The sequence below is a fragment of the Protopterus annectens genome, chromosome 2.part2 (assembly GCF_019279795.1).
Source record: "Protopterus annectens isolate FY-2018-M chromosome 2.part2, PAN1.0, whole genome shotgun sequence".
Classification (NCBI taxonomy): Eukaryota; Metazoa; Chordata; order Ceratodontiformes; family Protopteridae; genus Protopterus; species Protopterus annectens.
The window spans coordinates 773,374,300-773,394,852 of NC_056730.1; the positions used below are offsets into that span (position 1 = coordinate 773,374,300).

A 20,553-nucleotide genomic window follows, 5' to 3' on the forward strand; every position below is an offset into this window, starting at 1 on the left:
CTTGTTGCTGTGTCCCCCTCTCTTAGCCAATGTCTATGATTCTCTGCCACATCCCAGGGATAACTGGATAGATAACTGTTGTTGTTAAACTGCTCATAGGCATATGTGCCAGAGTGGAATGACATTGACTGAACTGACTCCTGCTTTATACCAGCTGCTTGTCAGGATACGTTCCCATTCCCTATGCTCATGACTTGGATAAACGGTGCTAAACTTTGGTAGGACTGATGCTATACAAGAATGGATAGCAGGGAAGTTTGATCTGGTAGCTTTCTGTACGAGTTCAAATTTATAGTCTGTTATCCAGTACTATGATATAGATGGATGAATTTCTGACTTTGACCCGAGTTTATATAGCAGCTTGGGCATTGGAGGCACAGGACAGGTGGTTGGGAGTTAGTGGCTACCACTAACTTGCCTTCCACTGAAGAAGGAAAAGTGCAAATTGTGTGTTGCAGGTGATGAAATTGCATCCATTAACTGGGTATGGGGACCTGGATTGCAAACTCATTGACTGTACCCCTCACGACTGTGTGGGTGGGAGGCATATTAGCTGCTTGTAGTGATGCAAGCTGTACACATTGGCCATCTTGGGTAGGATTAGGTTCTTATTACATACTTTCTCATTGCACACATTGCTGGAAGTGAATGAAAGCACAACCACCTCTATGGCTGCCTATATAACATGTGGTTGCTTGTTGTCTCAGTAAATTGGTTTCTCAGAGAAGCAGGAGAGCATGGACTAAAACCTTATAGGAGAGGGCTGATTGTCATCAGGCACAGAAAGAAATATTTTCTGGGTAAAAGCATTTAGTGGTTGTTTAATTCATGATAAGATTTGGTAAGTTTGTATAAAGAGTTGGTGAGGTAAGGTAGAGAAACTAACAGTAAGTCAAAAGTTGCTAAGCATAAACAGAATGGATATGTCTAATTCTAAATAGGAGACCTTCTCTATATGTAGAAGACATGATAAGATAAAGCATTTTAGAGTAGAAATGTATTAAAAATTAAAGTGGCTAAAAGACAATGAAATCCTTCTAAGACATTTTGTGATATTTGTTATGGGAAAGCATTAAGGACTATTAAGAGATGGGTGTGAAAAGACTAAGTGAGGAATTAATGGGAAATGGTTGAGCAGCGGCACAAAATAGATTGAATATTAATTCGATTTTATTTAAGTGAGAATGTACTGAATTTACGTGGAAAATGGGAAAACTAGAATTGAAAATAGAAGGGCAAAAGACAACATCTTTCATTTGTATTCTGAGTTTGTATTTTAGAAGGGTTTAGAAGAAGGTTTAAGAGCTTGATAAATATTCCTGTTATACCATGATTAGCAATTATTTGTTAGGTAATTGAAAAGGATTACATTAGTGGAATAGGTGGAAGACTGCCATTGTGTGGTTAATACGGGGTATGTCTTGCTTGGAAATGCAGTTATGACAAAGTACAATGGGAGACACTGTACAAGAAAGAAGATAGGTCATGATTAGTTTTGTATATGATTAAGAATGGAAAAGAAAGAATAGTAAGGAGACATGGACTGTACAGTGGCTTTATGTGAACACTGTGGAGAAAATATTAGGATAGATCATGTAATTAAAGAGGAGTGTAATAGGAGTATAAACTGAAGTATAGTGTTCATTGCAGTGCTATAGCTGTCTCATCCTGATCCGTCCCTTCCTCATTCTACAGTCTGGCATTCTGCACCTCTGGAGGAGGAAGCCAGGATTGAGGAGAGAAAAAAAGGTCCATTTTCCTGTTACTTCAGTACTGAAAAAAAAACTCTTTCCAGTTTATAACAGGTTGCTACAAATATCATGCATGAAGTGATAATGCACTTCAGTCCAGACTGCAAAAGTAGTATCAGCATCCAATTCTGAACAGCATTCAGAAGTGTTCATATGGAAATGAACGCTAATACTGCATTACTGACTGATTGGTATCTGCTGATTGTGCATCCCTAACAACTTTCACCAGTGGTGGTTATCTGCTTTTGCCCCTCCCTAACTATGCCACTGTGCCTTTGTTTTGGATTGCCTTATTGCATTTTTATGTGAGAAAAAAAGGGAATCCATTTGTAAAATAATTATGGCCTGAGATTTTATTATTTTTTTTATTAGGGAATGTTTTCCTTTGCAATAGGCTTCTGCACATTGTGTTTGTTTGCAGCTTCTTGATAGAAACTTTACTGTATATTACTAAATATCTTGGGCATGCACATAAATGGGTATCTAATTTTGCATAGTTTGTTACATGTATTATTTTTTCCTCATTTGTATTTTAATTCTATAATAAAAAGTGTTTTATCTTTATGTGAATTATGCACTGGATTCCTTCCTACATGGGCAGTCAGTAAGATATTAGCACCACTAAGACAAATATAAGGGAGCTTGAGCTTACATCACATCCAAAATGCAGCAGTTTTCATTTGTACATCTCTCCACGTATGCTAAACTTCAGAAGTCCTTGTCTTTAGTTATTGCCTCACCTGTTACTAGAGACTACAATGTTCAGTTTTGGAGGTAGGTTTTTTACACTTGTGAAATGCTGATTTATTTACTATGGATGAAAAAAATATATACAGCTTCACACAGGAGGTTCTTGTTTGACAAGCGCAGCAGCACATTTCCCCTTATATTAAACTTGCAGTATGTTGCCATCAAGATGTTGAGCATTTCATTAGTTAGTTTTTCAGTTCTAGGCTGTGTATAAGGTATTTGTGAGACAATGGCAGTGAGTCATTGAATAATTAGGAATATTGAGGGGCTGGGTGGATTTGGCAGGGGGTGGGTAGGTTTTACATAATGGTTAAGGTCTTCACTTCACAAACTCAAGATGCAAGGTCTGATTCTCACCTTTGAAGTTAAATTGGCTAGACTTAAAGTGACATGCAAGAGCAGCTAGCCTGGTAATTACCTATGAGCCTAAGTGATTTAGTCAAAAGCAGCCTTTCTTTAACATCTGTAGATTAATGTGTCTATGTCTCTCTAAGAAGTCATATGAGTATGAGACTGACTGTCATTTTGTAGTAAGCTGAGATATAAGCATGTATGTGTATAAGCTCTGTCTATTAAACAGTTTGTTTATATTTACTGATGCTGCTATGTATCCTGATGTGTTTCTATATAGTAAAGCATCTTAAATGAACTAGCCCGCCTGCTTGTCTTTTACTGTACAAGGGGATGAGAGACATGGTGTCAGAAGTGGGATGTCTAATGCCAGAAAAAAACTCCAGTTACTCTACTTTGACTTTGAGAGGCATTCAGCTACAGTTGGAGGTATATACAGGAGTGGACCATCTTTTGCTATGTTTAAGATTCACAAAACAGATCAGAAATGAATTTCTCATGTTAAAATTTGCTGAAACTATTTCTTATTCTCAACATGAAACAAAGCATACAGAACACTCTAAACAATATTAAAATAAATTAAAATGTCTGATATTGCTAGAAATATTCAAATTACTATGGAAAAAGTTTGAAATAAAGTCTGAATTGCATAAAACGAATAAAATGAATAAAATAGAGGAACTACAGCATTTTTTGCAGAGCACACATTTTCATATTTACTGAGGCTATCCAAGTTATCAGAAGTGTTTGAAGTATTTGCATGTTTGTGCAGTTTTACAGCAAAATTATTTCACAGAATACAGCCATTTTAGAGCATATTTCGCAAAGTACAGTGTTTCAAAGTGTTTATTGTGCATTTGTATGTTACTGCAAGCTGCAGAGAGGCAGTTTGTTTGTACATAATTACAAGGGCCATATTTTCAGTGTGTTTGTACATACTTTGTTGGCATGGCAGACGGATTTCGAAAACCTGGTCCACTAGTGTTTGATAATAATATTGCAGAGAACTATTGAGTGTTTGAGCAAGAGTACAATATTTTCATACAGGCTGCATGTTCTAAGAAAGATGACCGCATAAAGGCATTTATTCTGCTTAATTTAGCTGGGTCAGAAGCCAATGAAAGGGAACATTCATTTGTGTATGTACCTGTTATCTTTACTGGAGAGGGGGTGAGCCATCACACTGTTGTACCGGCTGAGTCAAGGGTGGACCCTGACTGCTTAAAATGTATATTTAGAGAAATGTAACCCCCAGACCAACATTACAATGGAAAGTCACTTATTTTACATAAGGGATCAAAAGCATGGTGAAGCTTTTGCTGCATATATAACCGACTTAAGAAATAAAGCTAAAAAGTGCAGATCTGGTGATTTGAGAGATGAGTTTGATAAAGGACGGACTTGTGTATGGTATTAAGAATGATGCTGTGAGAAAGATTTTGCTTCATGACAGTGATTTAACATTGAATAAGGCTATTGAGATTTGTCAGATATACAAGCTGACAGAAAAGTATGCGATTATGCTTACAAATGAGAAAGGCATGTTTCCAGTAACTTTTAAGCCTCACGTTGATAGTATACAGCATGTGGTTAAAAGAAACGGGCTCAGGCACATGACAGTTACTGTAACTTCTGCAGCACTCATAAGTAAACCACAGAGCTTTCTAGCAAGTTCCAGAGTTTGCACAGCCTCAATGAAGCATAAGAGTGAGTCAGCAAATTCAAAGCATGGGCCCCAACCTAATTTCATTGTCAACTGTCGTTACTGTGGTAGCACCCATGAATTTAAGAGAGAGAAATGCTTAGCATTTGGTCAACAATGCCACAAATGTAATAAATGGAATAATTTCAATAGATTTTGTAACTCAAAGGGTACACATTATTTTACTAAAAGGGAACATTTAAAAAAAATGAGTTGATCAATTAGAAAACTGTGACTCAAGCCCTCATTCTTTTTATGTTTGTTGATGGTGTGTCAGTGCTTAGTAAAAAAGTCAATGCAGTTGATTTATGGGCCAAGAATGAAGTATTTTGTACTGTTCAGATAAATGGCATACCCATAGAACTTAAAGTTGATACTGGCTCAAAGTGCAGTGTTATGTCTACAGAAACATTTGCTAGAGTATGTGCTGATGAAAGTCTTGATTTGACAAAGTGTGAGATGCATGTTGCTTATGGTTGTGAAGTGATTCAAACGGAGGGCTCAGTAATGTGTTCATGTTACTCTCCTGGGAGAAGTTATAACTTATTATTTTATGCAGTCAAAGGGCAAGTCCAGTCATCATTAGGTCTCAGAGACAGTTTGAAAATGGGACTGCTTTCATTTAAAAAGGAAGTCCACCATGTTAGCTTAAAAGACCACTACTCTAATTCTACCCAGTCTATTTTTTCTACCTATGCTGATCTTTTTGAAGACAAGCTAGGCAAGCTTCCAGTTGTGTACTCAATGAAGGTAAACACAAATGTTAGTTCAGTTGTCAGGCCAGCCAGAAAAGTTCCAATAGCCATGCAGACCAGAGTCAAAACTGAACTAGACAAAACAGTGCAACAAGGTGTGATTTATCCAGTCACAGAACCAACAGGATGGGTATCTTTCATGGTAGTAATGCATAAGAAGAGTGCAGACAACATCATAATTTGTATTTTCCCAAGAGATTTGAACAAGCCACTAAAAAGACCTCATCATCTAATTCACACAGTCGAAGAAGATGCAGCTGTCATGCCAAATGCCACTGTTTTTTTCTGTCTTAGATGCAAAGAGTTCATTTTGGCAAATTTTGCTTGACTAAAAATCTTCATTGCTAACTACTTTCAGACTCTGTTTGGAAGGTACAGATTTCTGAGAATGCCATTTGGGATAAATTCTGCAAGTGAAGTCTTTCAACGTGCAATGGAGCAAATTTTTTTCTGGATATCCTTGTGCTATTATAGTAGATGACATACTGGTAGGAGGTAATGGTAAAGCAGAGCAAGACAGAAACCTGAGAGCAGTTCTAGAAAGGGCACGTCAAGTGAATTGTAAGCTCAGTCCTCAGAAATGCAAATTCAGGCAACGAGAAGTCACTTATGTTGGTCATTTATTTATCAGTTCAGGCCTATGACCACACCCTTGTAAGGAAACAACCATTCTCAAGATGCTAACTCCAGACAGTGTTCAAGCCCTGCAACGTTTTATTGGTATGGTTAACTACATATGTCCTGAAACAGAGAATTGCCAGTGTACCTACTCTCAGATACTATGATGCTCACAACCAAGTTACTCTTTCATGTGATTCTTCGAAATTTGGTCATGGTGCAGTCAATCTACAAGAGGGTCAACCAGTTGCTTATGCATCCAGAACTTTTACCCAAGCTGAAATGCAGCATGCTCAGATAGAGAAAAAGCTTTTGACAATTGTGTTTGCATATTCTAAGTTCCTTGATTATGTGTATGGTAGACCTATCCAGATTGAAACAGATCACCTACCTCTAGGCAATATTTTGAGAAAGCCTATGCATAGAGCTCCAGCTAGATTGCAACGTATGATGCTAAAATTTCAACAGTATCATTTCAATCTTGTCTACAAGAAAGGCAAACTTGTTTATCTTGCTGGCACGTTATCAAGATCACCCAGAAGTACCACTGAACAGCATGAGAATGAGCTATTCGATTTTGAAATCATGGAGATTAGAATTTTTTGTTCCACATGTTTTGATGAGCTCAGAAATCCTACAGTCGCAGATCCAGTTTTACAGAAACTCATCCACTTCCTCAGAGAAGGATGGCCATAAAAGCAATCTAGTTTACCTCCAGAAGTGCAACCGTATTTTCCATACAGAGATAAGATTTTGTCAGACAATGGTATTGTCATGAAAGGTCCTAAAATTATTGTTCCAATGTCTTTGCAACAAGAGTGCATCACTATCTTATATTGAGGTCAACCAGGAGCAGACTCTACCAAAAGAAGGGCGAGAGGACTAGTATTTCACCCTTCTATGTCACAAGATATTGAGAGAGTGTCTTTGTCTTGCTCTGTGTGTAATAGTACAAAGCCACATCAACAGAAAGAACCACTTCAGTTGAACCAGATTCCTGAACTACCTTGGTCAACAGTAGCCACAAACATTTTCTAGTGGAATGGTCAACATTATTTGGTGTTAATAGACTCTTACTCCAATTGGTTCGAGATTGACCTTTCCAATCTAGCATCCAATGCTGTAATTACTAAGATGAAGTGTCATTTTGCAGTGCATGGATCACTGCACAAAGTTATTTCTGAGAATGGCATGCAATTTACAAGCTAACAGTTCAAAAAACTTGCCAAAGAGTGGGACTTTACTCATGTCATGAGTAGCTCATAGTATCCTCAGTCAAATGGTTTGGCAGAATGTGCAGGTCAAAGTGCAAAGCAGTTTCTAGAAAAGTTGAAATGAGACAATAGTGATGTTTTCCTAAATCTCTTGAATCTCAGAAACATTCCTTGTGATGAACATCTTGCTTCTCCTGCTCAGAGACTTCTCTCTAGACAAACCAGAACCACATTACTCACCAGTAATCAATTGTTGATTCCATGTGTCAAGAACAACAGGTCAGTGAAAACCAATCTGTTGAGAAAAAGCATCTAACCCAGAAGTCCTACTAAGATAAGTCCAGCAAACTGCTCAATCCATTACGAGAAGGAGAAGTGGTAAGGATGCACATGTCCAAAGGCTATGATCAGATTAGAGTCATTAAGAACATCTGCCCAGAGCCGAGATCATACATTGTGGAATCCCAAGGAGCTGATTTCAGGTGGAATCAGAAGCATTTGATACTGGTGTCCAAGCCTGTACCACAGCATAAAGCCTGTGAGAAAGACTCTTTATCTCAGAGTGAGTTATCCAGTGTTCCAGTTCCAGTGGAAGTTCTAGAGAGTGTCCCCATTCTTGTGATGAATCCCAAAGTTTCTGATACGAGTTGTTCACCGAATACTGTTCCTGTTGCTAAACCCAGTATTAATTCTTATGTAACAAGATCTGGTCGCATCTCCAGACCATGTTCCAAATACACAGCAACTTGGACATGAACATTAAGTTGGTTTCTAAATGTCTGTATTAATGCATGTTTATCTGTAATGTTATTTTGATAAGGGGCAATCTTTTTAAGAGGGAGGATGTATATCAATGTGTGTATGAATCTTTAAGAAGCCATCCAAGGGATTGCACAAGTGTATAAATAGTGAGCACATGCAAGCCTGACTGCCATTTTGTAGCAAGCTGTTGAAATGTACGCATGTGTCTGTCAGTTTGTTTATATTTGCTGATGCTGATATCCATCCTGATGTGCTTCTGTGCAATAAAGCATCTTAAATGAACTACTCTGTTTGCTTGTCTTCAGTGTACAAGGGGACGAGCAACAACATTGTAGCTATGGAATTGCAGAGATGAGCATAAACTTGACAAATGAGGGAGTGGGAGTGGAAATCACTGCCTTATACATTTTAGGCAGGATAATACCTGTTATCTTAGCTTCCTTTACCTTACAGATTAATTGTATGTGCAAATCTTCATATGTGAGAAAGACTGCAAAATTGTTTCATAAGATATCAGGCTTCATCTGTTACATTTTGCAAGTCATCAAGCTTCTAATAAGTTAAGCAAGAATTCCAGTTTCACTTGCTAAAGAAGTCTACAGAAAGCCTCTAACTGATTTGCCAGAGATTTGGGATATAGGCTAGGCTTACAAATACCCTTGTGGTCGTTAGCCTAGTAAACACCTATGAACATTTTTTGTTTTTTATTTAACATTTGTTGACCGGGAATGACCGACTAGGTTCCACAGAGCCTGTTTTCAGCAGAGGCCCGGAGAGAAACACTCCAGATGCATGTCTTTGGAATCTTGTTCTTGTTTTGTTCCTCTTCTCCTTCATTCCATCTACCCCACTGTTGCTGTCCATCACTGATTCTTCTAGCCCCTCTTAGTGCCCCCAGACTATCTCAGTTGTAAAGTTGTGGCCAGCTCAGAATCTTAAGGGTGTTATCCATGGTTGACCATATAATGCCTGAAAGTTGAACCCTCAGAATGGGAAACCAACAAGCCAGAGTGATGGTTGTCCAAGACAGCGTCTAGATTATGGCCTTAGTAAAGACAGTGGAAGACAAAATCATCAAAGCTGACTCAGGTAACTTAATTTACCTTAAGATAATTTTACCAAGTCACATTTTAATATTAATCTCCGTGTTACTTGATGTGTTGCTGATTTGTTCTCTGGTTGTATCCACACTTTGAGAGTTGCTGGTACCTTTTCTTCTAATAAGATTTGTCACTAGTAGAGTCCATCAGGCCCCTATGTTCAGTCTCCTTCTCTTTGGCATCTACTTCTCAGATCGGAGCACAGGTGGCCAGAGGTTGTGTTGAACAAGTTTGTAGATGACTGGAAACTGAGTGCCATTGCCGATTCCCAAACAGTCTCTTAATATTATCCAAGAAGAACTAAAGAGAGTGTCAGCATATGGTGTTCTGAGCATGGCCTTACATGTACCACAAAAATGTAGTATGGTTAAATTTGGGAAACAAGTCTTTTCCACTGATTGCCAGTCATTGTATAACGCTTTGATTGGTATGTTTCATACCAAATACATATCCTAGCTTAAAAAAGTCAATTTTCTTAACCTGGAGAATCAAACTTCTTCACTATCTGGATATATGAAAAGTATTTTTTTTTCTGTCTTATTCAGACTCCTACCTATGGATCCCCATTTGCTTTTTGGTCTAGAAAATACCTTGTTTTGGTAGATCTTCTCTACTTTAGAAATAATGATTGTTTTAGGAACATTCACTCCAAAACTCTTAGTTTACATTGTAATATAAACAGGACTTCTTGGGGTTGTGGACATTACCCAAAGGATTATCTGTCAGTGGAATCACCCTAGCCTCCTTCAGAGTGGATGGGTTACATAAATTTACCCTGAGGCTTAGACATATAGCCCTTATCAAGAAGGTAAGTAATCCCACCAGCAATACCTCCTAGGTAGGACACATGGCTAGACTATATGGCCTTAGGAGTTATGTCTGTGTGTGACCACTAGTTGTGTGATAATGTACAATTGACAAAAGGGCTAAAAATTCAAATGAGACTGCTGGGATGTTTGCAGATTTTTTTTTGTAACCCAAAATGCTCCAACTTCGGATGAGTATGAATATTAATTGAGAAAATATAGGACACAAATTTTCAAATCCCATGTGAAAAACTTTATTTTCAAGTAAATGTTATTTTGGGCATTCATTTTTTTTTTCTGTGAAAATAACTTATACATACTAACTTCATCATCTTAATAAAACAAATTTATCAATCTGTTAACGTGAAGTCAGCAGCTTCAAAAGATCAATAAAAGAAGGAGAAGAGACAGATTCATTAGTCAGTGTCTCCCTCACATCTGGAATAGGCTGTCCTTGCGTATGCCATTTTCCTTCATTTGGGACCTTGATAATTGGATGGGTATTCATAAATTCACTCTGGGGCTTCAGTGGCCTAGGCCTGCTTGACAGCAGAGGTACAGTCTAGGGTGGGAACTGGCAAGGTGTAATGGTCACAAGATTCAGTGTCCTTGAACTTCCTGTGATTCCTATGATGGGCAACCTATTGGAAGATGGAAACTAAATACTGTATCTCTTACAACTTTAAAAATGTAAGTGTGATTACACTTAAGAAGAGTGAAATCTGAAACATGCTTTAAAACAGAGTGTTTTTGAAGGGAGCCAAATCTCACCATATAGTATGTCCTAATGTTTGGGCTGCACCTCACACTTTCACAATATGTGGCCTATCGGAAGTTCAAGACATAACAATGAAAGACCTGAAAATCTGAAAAATTAAAACTGATCTTGCAGGAAAAACAGCAAAGTTTTGAATGTGCTGTTACACATTAAAACCATTTGTGCAGAGGGCAATGCTTCTGCACCTCACATCTCCCATTACTTATAAACTTTAGGTGGGATTCTGAAAAGTCTTGCATTGCCACTTTAAATATTCCAAAAATGTAACACTTCCCCTTTAACTACATTGAACACTTGATGTAGATCAGTGTAAGATGTTTCAGAATCCCTCCTTATGTGTGAGGTCACAGTAACTCCAAGAAGAGGAAACTGTGTGAGAGACAGTAAATTCAGTCTTAATGTGCATGAAGAGGACCAATTGAGCACATTGTGAAGAAGATAAAGTACACTGAATTGGTTCCAAAGCTGCTGGAAATTATTTTATGGCTATTTTTGTTATTCCTTTTATTTTTAAGTGAAGAAAACTCATATTCTTAGCTCCCTTTTCCAAAAAGAAACAAGTCTCTCTGGAGATATGTCTGCATTAAAGGGATTATGTTTTAAATTATGTATTTTGTCCCAGAACAGTGTGTTCTGGATTCCAACAGTCTGAGTGCATCAAATAGCTAATACTTTATGGCAAGGTGCCATCTTTATCATAACACCCCATTTCAGCAGCGTCATCATGGCAGATTTTATCACACTTGCAAAATCTGTGCTTTTCAAAAATAAATGTTTATTTTGCACCCATGTTATTTTGACTATGGCTTAAAAGAAGGAAAAAAGACAGTATTAATGTGGTGCAGTAGAATTAGCAAGTCTTCTTATGATAAAGTAAACAACAGGGCTTCTATGTCTAGATAGTCACTTCATTGACTAATATTGGGACCAGTTACCATTTCCTCTGCTGATATTTGACATGTATTTTCTTGGTCAATGTTCCTTAAATTTGAGGTATTCTAAAAGAAACTGCTGCTGTGCTCACAAGAATAATCCTATAAAGCATGAAGATAAATCTTTCACTATTCCATTTATAACTGATAAGATCAGAGTCCAAGGAATTCTTAGAAATAGAGTTTCCTTGATGTTCTTAGTGTTTCACTGTTGCATTCATTACATTTGAGTAATCTGCTGGCAGGTTGCCCTCAGTCGGCCTGATTAACAAAGTCTTGGGTCCTGCGTCGGTTGCTATCCCTTCTTCCATGATGTCAGGTCGTCAGGGGTATAAAACATGCAGCCGATGCCATTACATGAGTCTTTCTTGCCGTGCAGTGCCTGAAGCAGAAGCAGTTCGCAAGTGCCGGTTGGCCGACTCCTGAAATTTTCGTTTTCGAGTTTCAGAACCAAAGTCTTCAACATAAAGCTAAGTACCCCATTGGGGAAACTTTTTCTTGCTCCTTACCGAAGTCAGTAAAAGTTAATAATTGCATGACTTGTGGAAAGCAAATACCTCATAAAGATTTTCATTCGTACTGTATTCCTTGCCTAGGCCCTGACCACGATGTACCTTGCTGTCGGTTTTGTGCTTTATTTAATCAGGGCACTATCAGTCATCTGTATATTTTTGCCTCTTAATATTTCGGTTCTCGGTTTAATTATCCAGAAATGTTGTCGGTTAGCCATCCGACTACTGGGATTCTGAAAAAATGCAAAGATAAAGACAGAGACAGGCTGCCGGGGTCCTAAACTGCTGAAAACGATTCTCCTAAGCCAGTCGCCAGTTCGCCAGTACTCAGTGAGGCACTTTCACAGCCCCTGATACCCACTACTTCTGATTCACAGGCCTCTACTGAGACCCATTCAGAGTCCGATATGCCGCCAGATACTTCAGCTATGGAACCCGTGGATGTCTCTACCTTGGATGGGTCTGGAGCCGCTGTGCAGGCACCAGCTTCTGAGGGTGTATTCAGGCATACAGACTTGCATATTAAATCAACTCCACCTTCATTACTAAGGCCTAAATCTCGATCCATGTCTAAAAAACGACGCCCAGGCCACATGCTCAGGCCCCTATGCCTAAAAAACAAATGATAAAAATGGCTGAGGATCTAATAACTCTAATCAGGGGTAGTCAACCCTCCCACTCTAAGAGGCCTAGCGCTGAGCTTGATTATGAATCTTCTGATCAGGATTCTGTTTCTTCTGACTCTTTCTGATGACCTGGATTTGTCCATACCTACTTATGAGGATTCTGATGCAGAGGATTCCATTCCCTTTGCTTCCCCTCCTGAGGATTTTTCTTTTGGGGAGACTTTACATACTTTAAGTGAGCATTTCTACTGGGAAAGCCAGGAATTTTCTGATTCAAAAAAGAGGCTTAGGGATTTCTTTCTTTTACCTCAGCATAGGCCTTTGGCTATAAATCCTGTACTAGACATTGTTGATGATGTATTCTTGGAATCCAGTTTGGCCCCTGATTCCCTGCCTCTGGCTCCCCCCTAGTAAACCTGACAGATACTACATGGTTCCTGAGTCCCACAAGTTCCTTTTCAAAAAACCTGTTGCATATCCAGAGACTATTTCTCAGGGGCCCAAGGGCATTAAGGCTTCTACTGCAAAAAATCCTACCCCTTCTGATAGAGACTCCAGGGCACTAGATAGATGGGGTAAAAAGGTTTATACTTCTGCAACCTTGGCAATCAGAGCTTTAATTTGCCAAAATCTTATGTTAAAATATCAACAGCATATTATTGGACTGCTTAGACAGAAAATTATGTTGATCCCTGGCTGTGTGGAAAGTAGAGATTTACAGGATTTAATGCATTCTGCTGAACAAGTTGGAAAACATACCTTGCAATGTGGTTTTGACTCTTTAGAGGCCTCTTGCAGGGCTGCTGTTACTGGGTCTGTGCTTAGAAGGCATGCTTGGCTTCAGGAACAGTCTTTGCCTGATCATGTTAAAGCTAAATTGTTGGATGCTCCTTTAAATCAGGACCGCCTGTTTGGCAACAAGGCTGAAGAAGTTCTTAAAAAGATGAAGATAAAGCTAAATCTATGCAAACTGTTAAAGAATTCTTAGAAGTACAACCTCCAAGATTTAGTAGGCACTGGCCTACTAAGAATTGGTCCTTTCCAGTCTCTTCCAGGTCCTCTGAAGCCAAACCCAAACACAGCAAAAACCCCAGGTTTCAGTCCCAGGGGACTCTCAGAACTAAGCAGTGGGGGGCCTCCACTTCCAAATCTGGAAATAACAAGACAGCCCCCTTTGGTAAACAGTCTCAATGACTTCCTTTTAAAATTCCCAAGCTCTTATCTTTTGACCGCACTTTTGGGGGGAAAGATTGCTTTTCATGCAAAGAACTGGGAACTTATAACCCAGGACAAATGGGTTTTAAATATAGTGTCCCAGGGATACAGATTTCATTTCTACACTTCGCCAACACCAAAACGGGTGGCCAGACCTGCCCCCAAATCAGTAGGCAGAGGCTCAAAAACAAGTACTTTCCCTCTTAAGCATGGGAGCTATTCAGCTGGAACCAGAAGAGGAAAAGGGACAAGGTTTCTACTCCAGGCTTTTTCTGGTACCCAGAAAAGATAAATCATGGCATCCAATCCTGGACCTGTCTACTCTAAACACCTTCCTGGAGATTCCAAAACTCAAGATGCTGACTCTTCACCAATTACTTCCTATGCTAGGCAAAGACACCTGGTTGGCAACACTAAATTTAAAAGAAGCATACCTGCACATCCCAATAAGGGAATCTTGCAGAAGATACCTACGCTTCAAAGCAAGCTACTCGAATTATCAGTTCTCTGCACTGCCCTTTGGCTTGTTTACTGTGCCCAGGGTATTCACAAAGTGCCTGGCTCCAGTTATTGTATTTTGCAGGTAAAGAAATATTCAAATATATAAATACAATTGTCTAATTCAGGCAGAAAACCAGGGCATACTTTTAAATCATCTGGCGTTTGTAAAAAGGGTTCTAACTTGTCTGGGGTACATCATATACGAAAAGAAATCACAACTGGTACCCAGTCAACAAATTACATTCCTGGGTGCAAGCTTGAATACAACTGCCCAGATGGCTTTCCTCACGCCAGAAAAGCAAATTAATTTGGTAACCTATTTCAAACAAGTGGCCACAAAAACCCTGCTATCTGCAAGACAAATACTGCAAGCCTTGGGGTTCATGGCCTCCTGCATTCTTCTAATTCCATATGCAGACTACATATGAGGAAACTACAGTGGTATCTAAAAAGTCTATGGAATCAACATTATCACAGCCTGGAAACAATGATTCCTATCATTCCTTGCCTATGCCTGGAGTTCCTTTGGTGGGCAGAGGCCTGCCACAAAAACAAGGGACTTCCATTCACACTACCTCATGCTGCCCAAACCCTAACTACAGATGCATCAGACTATGCATAAGGGGCTCACCTGGCAAGGAAGTGCATTCAGGGCAAATGGAACCCAAATCAAATGCACCTACATATCAATCAAAAAGAAATGTTAGCTGTACAGAATGCTCTGACAGCCTTCAAGGGCTACATTATTCCAGGACAACTAATGGTAAAGACGGACAACACCACAGTTATGTGGTACATAAGCAAGCAGGGGGGTACATGTTCCTACCCCCTCTGCAGACTAGCCATGGCATTGTTGAACACAGCCTTGAGCTACCAAGTGCACATACAAGCTCGATTCCTGCCAGGAAAATTGAATACACTGGCAGACGGACTAAGCAGAAACCTCATGGACCCATACAAGTGGAAACTGGAACCAAGGATTTTCAACATGTTGACAAGCGAATGGGGGAGCCTCCCCCCAGAACTATCAGTTGGACAAGTTTTGAACAAGGACTCCCCACAAACAAGCCTGGAAAGTGGATGCTCTGTCCTTCAGCTGGAAAAAACAGTCTACACCTTCCCCCCGCTGCCTCTGCTCTCCAAAGTTCTACTAAAAGTCAAACAGGACAAACCAAGAATGATCTTGATTGCTCTAGACTGGCCCCACCAACACTGGTACCCCCTCCTCTGCAGTGTGTCGCAGTTATCTCCATGGCAATTGCCTCAGACCCCTTCCCTGCTGTCTCAGCAAGAGAACCAAATTCTGCACCCTCAGCTTCCAACAGTGAACATTGCAGCCTGGCTAATCACTTAAATTCACCCTTATCATCCCTCAGCAAACCTGTGATGGATATCATCGTAGAGGCAAGGAGACCTAGTACTAGAAAATCTTATGCTGACAAATGGAAAAGATTCTGTGCCTGGAACCAATCTCAAGGGATGAGCACAGCAGCGCCCAGTTTACCTCAGGTTTTGCAATATTTAACTGAGATGCTTCACAAGGGCCTGTCTTTTCCCTCCTTAAAATCCACGCCTCGGCTATTTCAGCTCATTATAACACAGAACCTCCCCTCTTCTCTCATCCTCTGCTCAGGCAGTATCTCAGAGGGGCAAAAAACTTGAGACCACCCAGGAGATCTCCAACCCCTGCCTGGGACCTTAACTTTGTTTTGGAGAAACTCACTCTACCTCCTTTCGAGCTAGCTGCAACTGCAGACTTAAAATTTATTTCTTGGAAAACAGCCTTCCTTTTAGCAATCACTTCAGCTAGAAGGATATCTGAATTATAGGCCCTTATGGCAGTGGAGCCTTTCATCATCTTTCATATGGACAGGGCATCACTCAGGACCAATCCATCTTTCATGCCCAAGGTGGTATCCAGTGTGGCTCTTAATCAGTCCACTCATTTGCCAGCCTTCTTTCCCAATCCACAGAACAAAGGGGAAAGGATTCTGCATTCTTTGGATGTGCACAGATAACTTAGATTCTACTTGGACAGGACTAAACCTCGAAGAAAATCTGAACAACTGCTGGTAGCATTTGCTGCAGTGGCAGAGGGGAATGCTATTTCAAAGAAAGCCATTTCTAAATGGATAAGCCATTGCATTAATTTCTGCTGTAAGCTCCATGGAAATCCTATCCCCCAGGGGATCAGATCTCACTCCACCAGGGCTGCATCTACTTCTGCAGCCTTTCTTAGAGGTGTTCCTACCAGGGACATCCTAGAAGCTGCTACCCTGAGCTCTGTACATACTTTCACCAAGCATTATCATTTACCATATTTCTCTAAATCCAGAGCTGGCTTTGTCACTGCTGTCTTGCATGGCCTTATAGCTGGCCTTAATGCTGTATAAACTCCTCCTCCCAACCATAGCTTTGGGAATCTACCCAAATGTAATGACTGCAACAGTGAAACATGAAGAATATAGTACAGTTGTGTACACTTACCATAAATGTAGATGTTCGAGTGTATTCACTGTTGTAGGCCTGGTTACCCTCCCTCCAACCCCTAACGTTTTCTGGCTATACCTCTTCTTTCCTTTACTATGCTTAAAAGCCTTTTTGGTGTATTTGCTTTTTGTTGGAGGTATACCTTTGTGTTTTTGTTTATTTGCTCCCCATTAGGGGGGCACCTGACATCTGGGGCAAGAAAAACTGATGTAATGGCATTGGCTGCATGTTTTATACCCCTGATGACCTGATGTCATGGAAGAAGGGACAGCAACTGACACAGGACCCAAGACTTTGTTAATCAGGCCGACTGAGGGCAACCTGCCAGCAGATTACCCAAATGTAATGACTGCAACAGTGAATACACTTGAACATCTACATTTATGGTAAGTGTACTTTCCAGTTATGATTTTACTTAGAAATGTTTTGGATTTCCAGTCATTATTGTTTGTATTTACTACAGTGAGGACATATCTTACAGCGACAACTGAAAATGTGTGATTGTGTTCATTTATACTTAAAATCAGAAAAAGTGAGTTAATATTTTTATCCTTTGGGAACTGATGAAATACTCAAATCATTTTATTCTAAAATTTAAAAAAATGTGAAAGAGCGCATTTAATTGAATGATTTTTTGTCCCTCTGACAGACCACTAGTTCCTTCATTTAAAGGTGAGCACGGTGCTGTAAGATACTGGATAAGAGCCAAATTGCACAGACCGTGGCGAACATCAACCCAGGAAATCGCAGAGTTTACTATCTTCCAACATGTGGATGTGAATCAGCCTGAGCTACTAGTAAGAAATGTTAAAATAGTTTTCTTTTAGTGTTACATTATATACCGTGTAAAGAGTAAAGTGCATTAAAGTGTAAATTGACTTTAGGTACACTTGCTGTGTAGTCAGTATGTTATAATGAAAAGATAGCCAAAAATGCATTGTTTGAGCAGACCCTGTCCTTTTTCTGTTTTATACAGACTACTTAGGGAATCCATGGATCACCTATAAGACCACATCATTATTCTGTGTTTTATACAGTCTACTGAGAGGGTACTTGGATCACGTATAAGGCCACTTTGTCATTTTCTGTTTTACACAGACTGTTTATAGGATGTTTGGATTGTTATTAAGGCTACAAAGATCATACATTTAACAAGAATTCTAGTATAAAAAAGACAAAGGTGGAATTCTGAAAAGTCCTGCACCATGCTACCACAGAGTTTTCAGAATAATTAAATGAACAATGTAGCAAACAATATTCACGTGGGATATGAAAAAGAATAGTAATAATGACTGGGTGGGTTTTATTCATTGAACAGTACAGCTCATGCTGGCTTTGATAGCATTATGGTTGCATCTGCACACAGACAAGTGGGGCTTCCCCAGATTTTAACACCACTGGACTCTAATCTAATGTGTTTGGAGTACTTTAAGGGGCAATGTAACAAATACTGTCCATCTGTGATAAGCACATGAACTGAAAATTGACAAGACCCAGTTTTATTCAATACACTAATACAATAATGTGTGTGTGTGTGTGTGTGTGTGTGTGTGTGTGTGTGTGTGTGTGTGTGTGTGTGTGTGTGTGTGTGTGTGTGTGTGTATATATATGTGTGTGTGTGTGTGTGTGTGTGTGTGTATATATATATATATATATATATATATATATATATATATATATACACACAAATATGTATTCCATTACTATTCCTCAGAGCTGCTCTTGGTTTGGCTGCTGTGACTGAGAGTTAAAGAGAATCTGCAGTACCTAAAGCCATCCACTGCTAAAAGAATGGAAATAAGTATCATTTTGCACTTATGATGATTATTTTTACTGTATTTCATAAACATCCTGTATTTGCTACATTTTTTGCACTTTGGTGGTGTTTCAAAGCTGAACTGTTTCCACTACTGTTGTAGTACTTGTGTCTGCTAGTTTTATAGGACATTAGTATCTAGATTGTGTGGTTTCCCTGCACATGAACTCTAAAGCCAACATTTTTACATTGAGGGTTTTCTGACTGCACTTTGTGGCAGACGTGTGTTGTAGCAAACCTGTCTGAGTTGGGGGCTGCTGGCTTAATGCTCATTGTGTGGTTTCCTGATCAGTCTGTATGTCTTGTTGTAAAACTTGTTTTTTTGATTCTATGTAAGCGCAGTGCTTTTGTGGGTTTGTGCTCATTCCTCAGAGCTGCTCTTGGTTTGGCTACTTTGCCTGAGACTTACAGAAAATCTGTTGCATCTAAAGCCATTTGCTGCTAAAAGAATGATAATAAGTATTACTCTGTACTTCTGTTGATTATTTTGACTTATTTCATAATACTTTGGTATTATTTGTTGCATTTCTCACACTTTAGTTGCATTTCAAAGCTAAACTGTTTCCACTCCTCCTGTAGTACTTAATTACATTGTGTCTGCTAGTTTTGCAGAACTGCTGTATCTGGATTGTGTGGTTTCCATGTACTTGAGCTCTAAAACCAATTTTTTTGCATTAATAATCTTTCCTGACTGCATTCTTGTGGCAGAAATTTTCTGTAGCAAACCTATCTGAGTTGGGGTCTTCTGGCTTAATGCAGATTTTTTTTGATTCCTGATTATGACTTGATGTTTTAAATTTGTTTTTCTGATTCTATATAAGCCCAGTGTTTGTGCTAAGCTGCTCTCCAGACAGAAGCAGTTAGCAGTGCCCTTTATAGATGGAAATTCTTTCACCTTAAAATTTCCCTTAGAATAACTATTTCTGCAACCATCCCCACTCCCCCTACTGCTCTAGGAGCACCTGAGTTGGACAGCTGCAGTTTACAGCGAGTATAGCACCCATTCTTTGTCCATATGCTATCATCCCTGCCCAGTCAAATCTACCTACTCTTCTCCATGATTAACCCCATGGTAAAAAACATGAAACCATGGTTAGGCTCTTTCCTGCTGTCTCTGTGACCTGGTGGACATGGGCATCCTGATGCAATGTAGCAATTGTCTCATGTATACTGACAACAATTTCATCCTGAAACAAACAAACACAGTATGTGAGACATGTAGTTTGCACTCAGAAAATTGAGACACACTTCTTACATACTGACAAATCAAATGACAAACAAGTTGTCACCACTTGCACATCATTTGCCTCCCTAAATAAGGTCTCACCACAAACATATATGTGGAGGTACTCTAACCTCAGAGGCCTCCCATATTCTGCTATCAGGAACCACATGCAAATAATACAAAGTTAACACCAACCACTACATATAAAAATACACACCATGGTGTCTCCATAAGCAAGCCCCTAAGGAAAAACACCACACATTTAACCATCTTGGTCACAGGAGAACACTATAATGAGACGCGCAGATCCCTCCTTACCAGGTTGGATAGAGGATTACAGTCGCTTGTCTGTCAGGGGGCAGGATTCATCAGATCATACCAGAACTCAGGTCACTCATCCACAAGTACCAGTATGACTCAGTCATAATCCATGTGGGCATGAATGAACTGAGATGTACTTTGCTGGACTACATGAAGAGAGACAAGATGGACCTTTTAGAATATGTGTTGCAGGCCAGTATGAGCCTCAAATTGAGCAGCATTCCACCCTCTCTAAGAATGATACCACAATACAAACAGAAAATGATTGACTTCAATAATCAGCATAGCTACTGGTGCCATTTCGAGGGGATCCAGTATTTGTTTGCCT

At 39.5% G+C, this 20,553-nt stretch overlaps 1 protein-coding gene across 1 annotated transcript in view; it reads left to right on the forward strand.

Annotated features, from left to right (window-relative positions):
- Positions 1–20,553, forward strand: part of LOC122795808 (arrestin domain-containing protein 3-like) — a 492,470-nt gene that overhangs the window by 335,370 nt on the left and 136,547 nt on the right. The window contains exon 5 of the mRNA XM_044064144.1: positions 17,513–17,660. Within this exon, the coding sequence (XP_043920079.1) occupies positions 17,513–17,660 (148 nt within the window). The remainder of the gene's footprint in view (positions 1–17,512; positions 17,661–20,553) is intronic.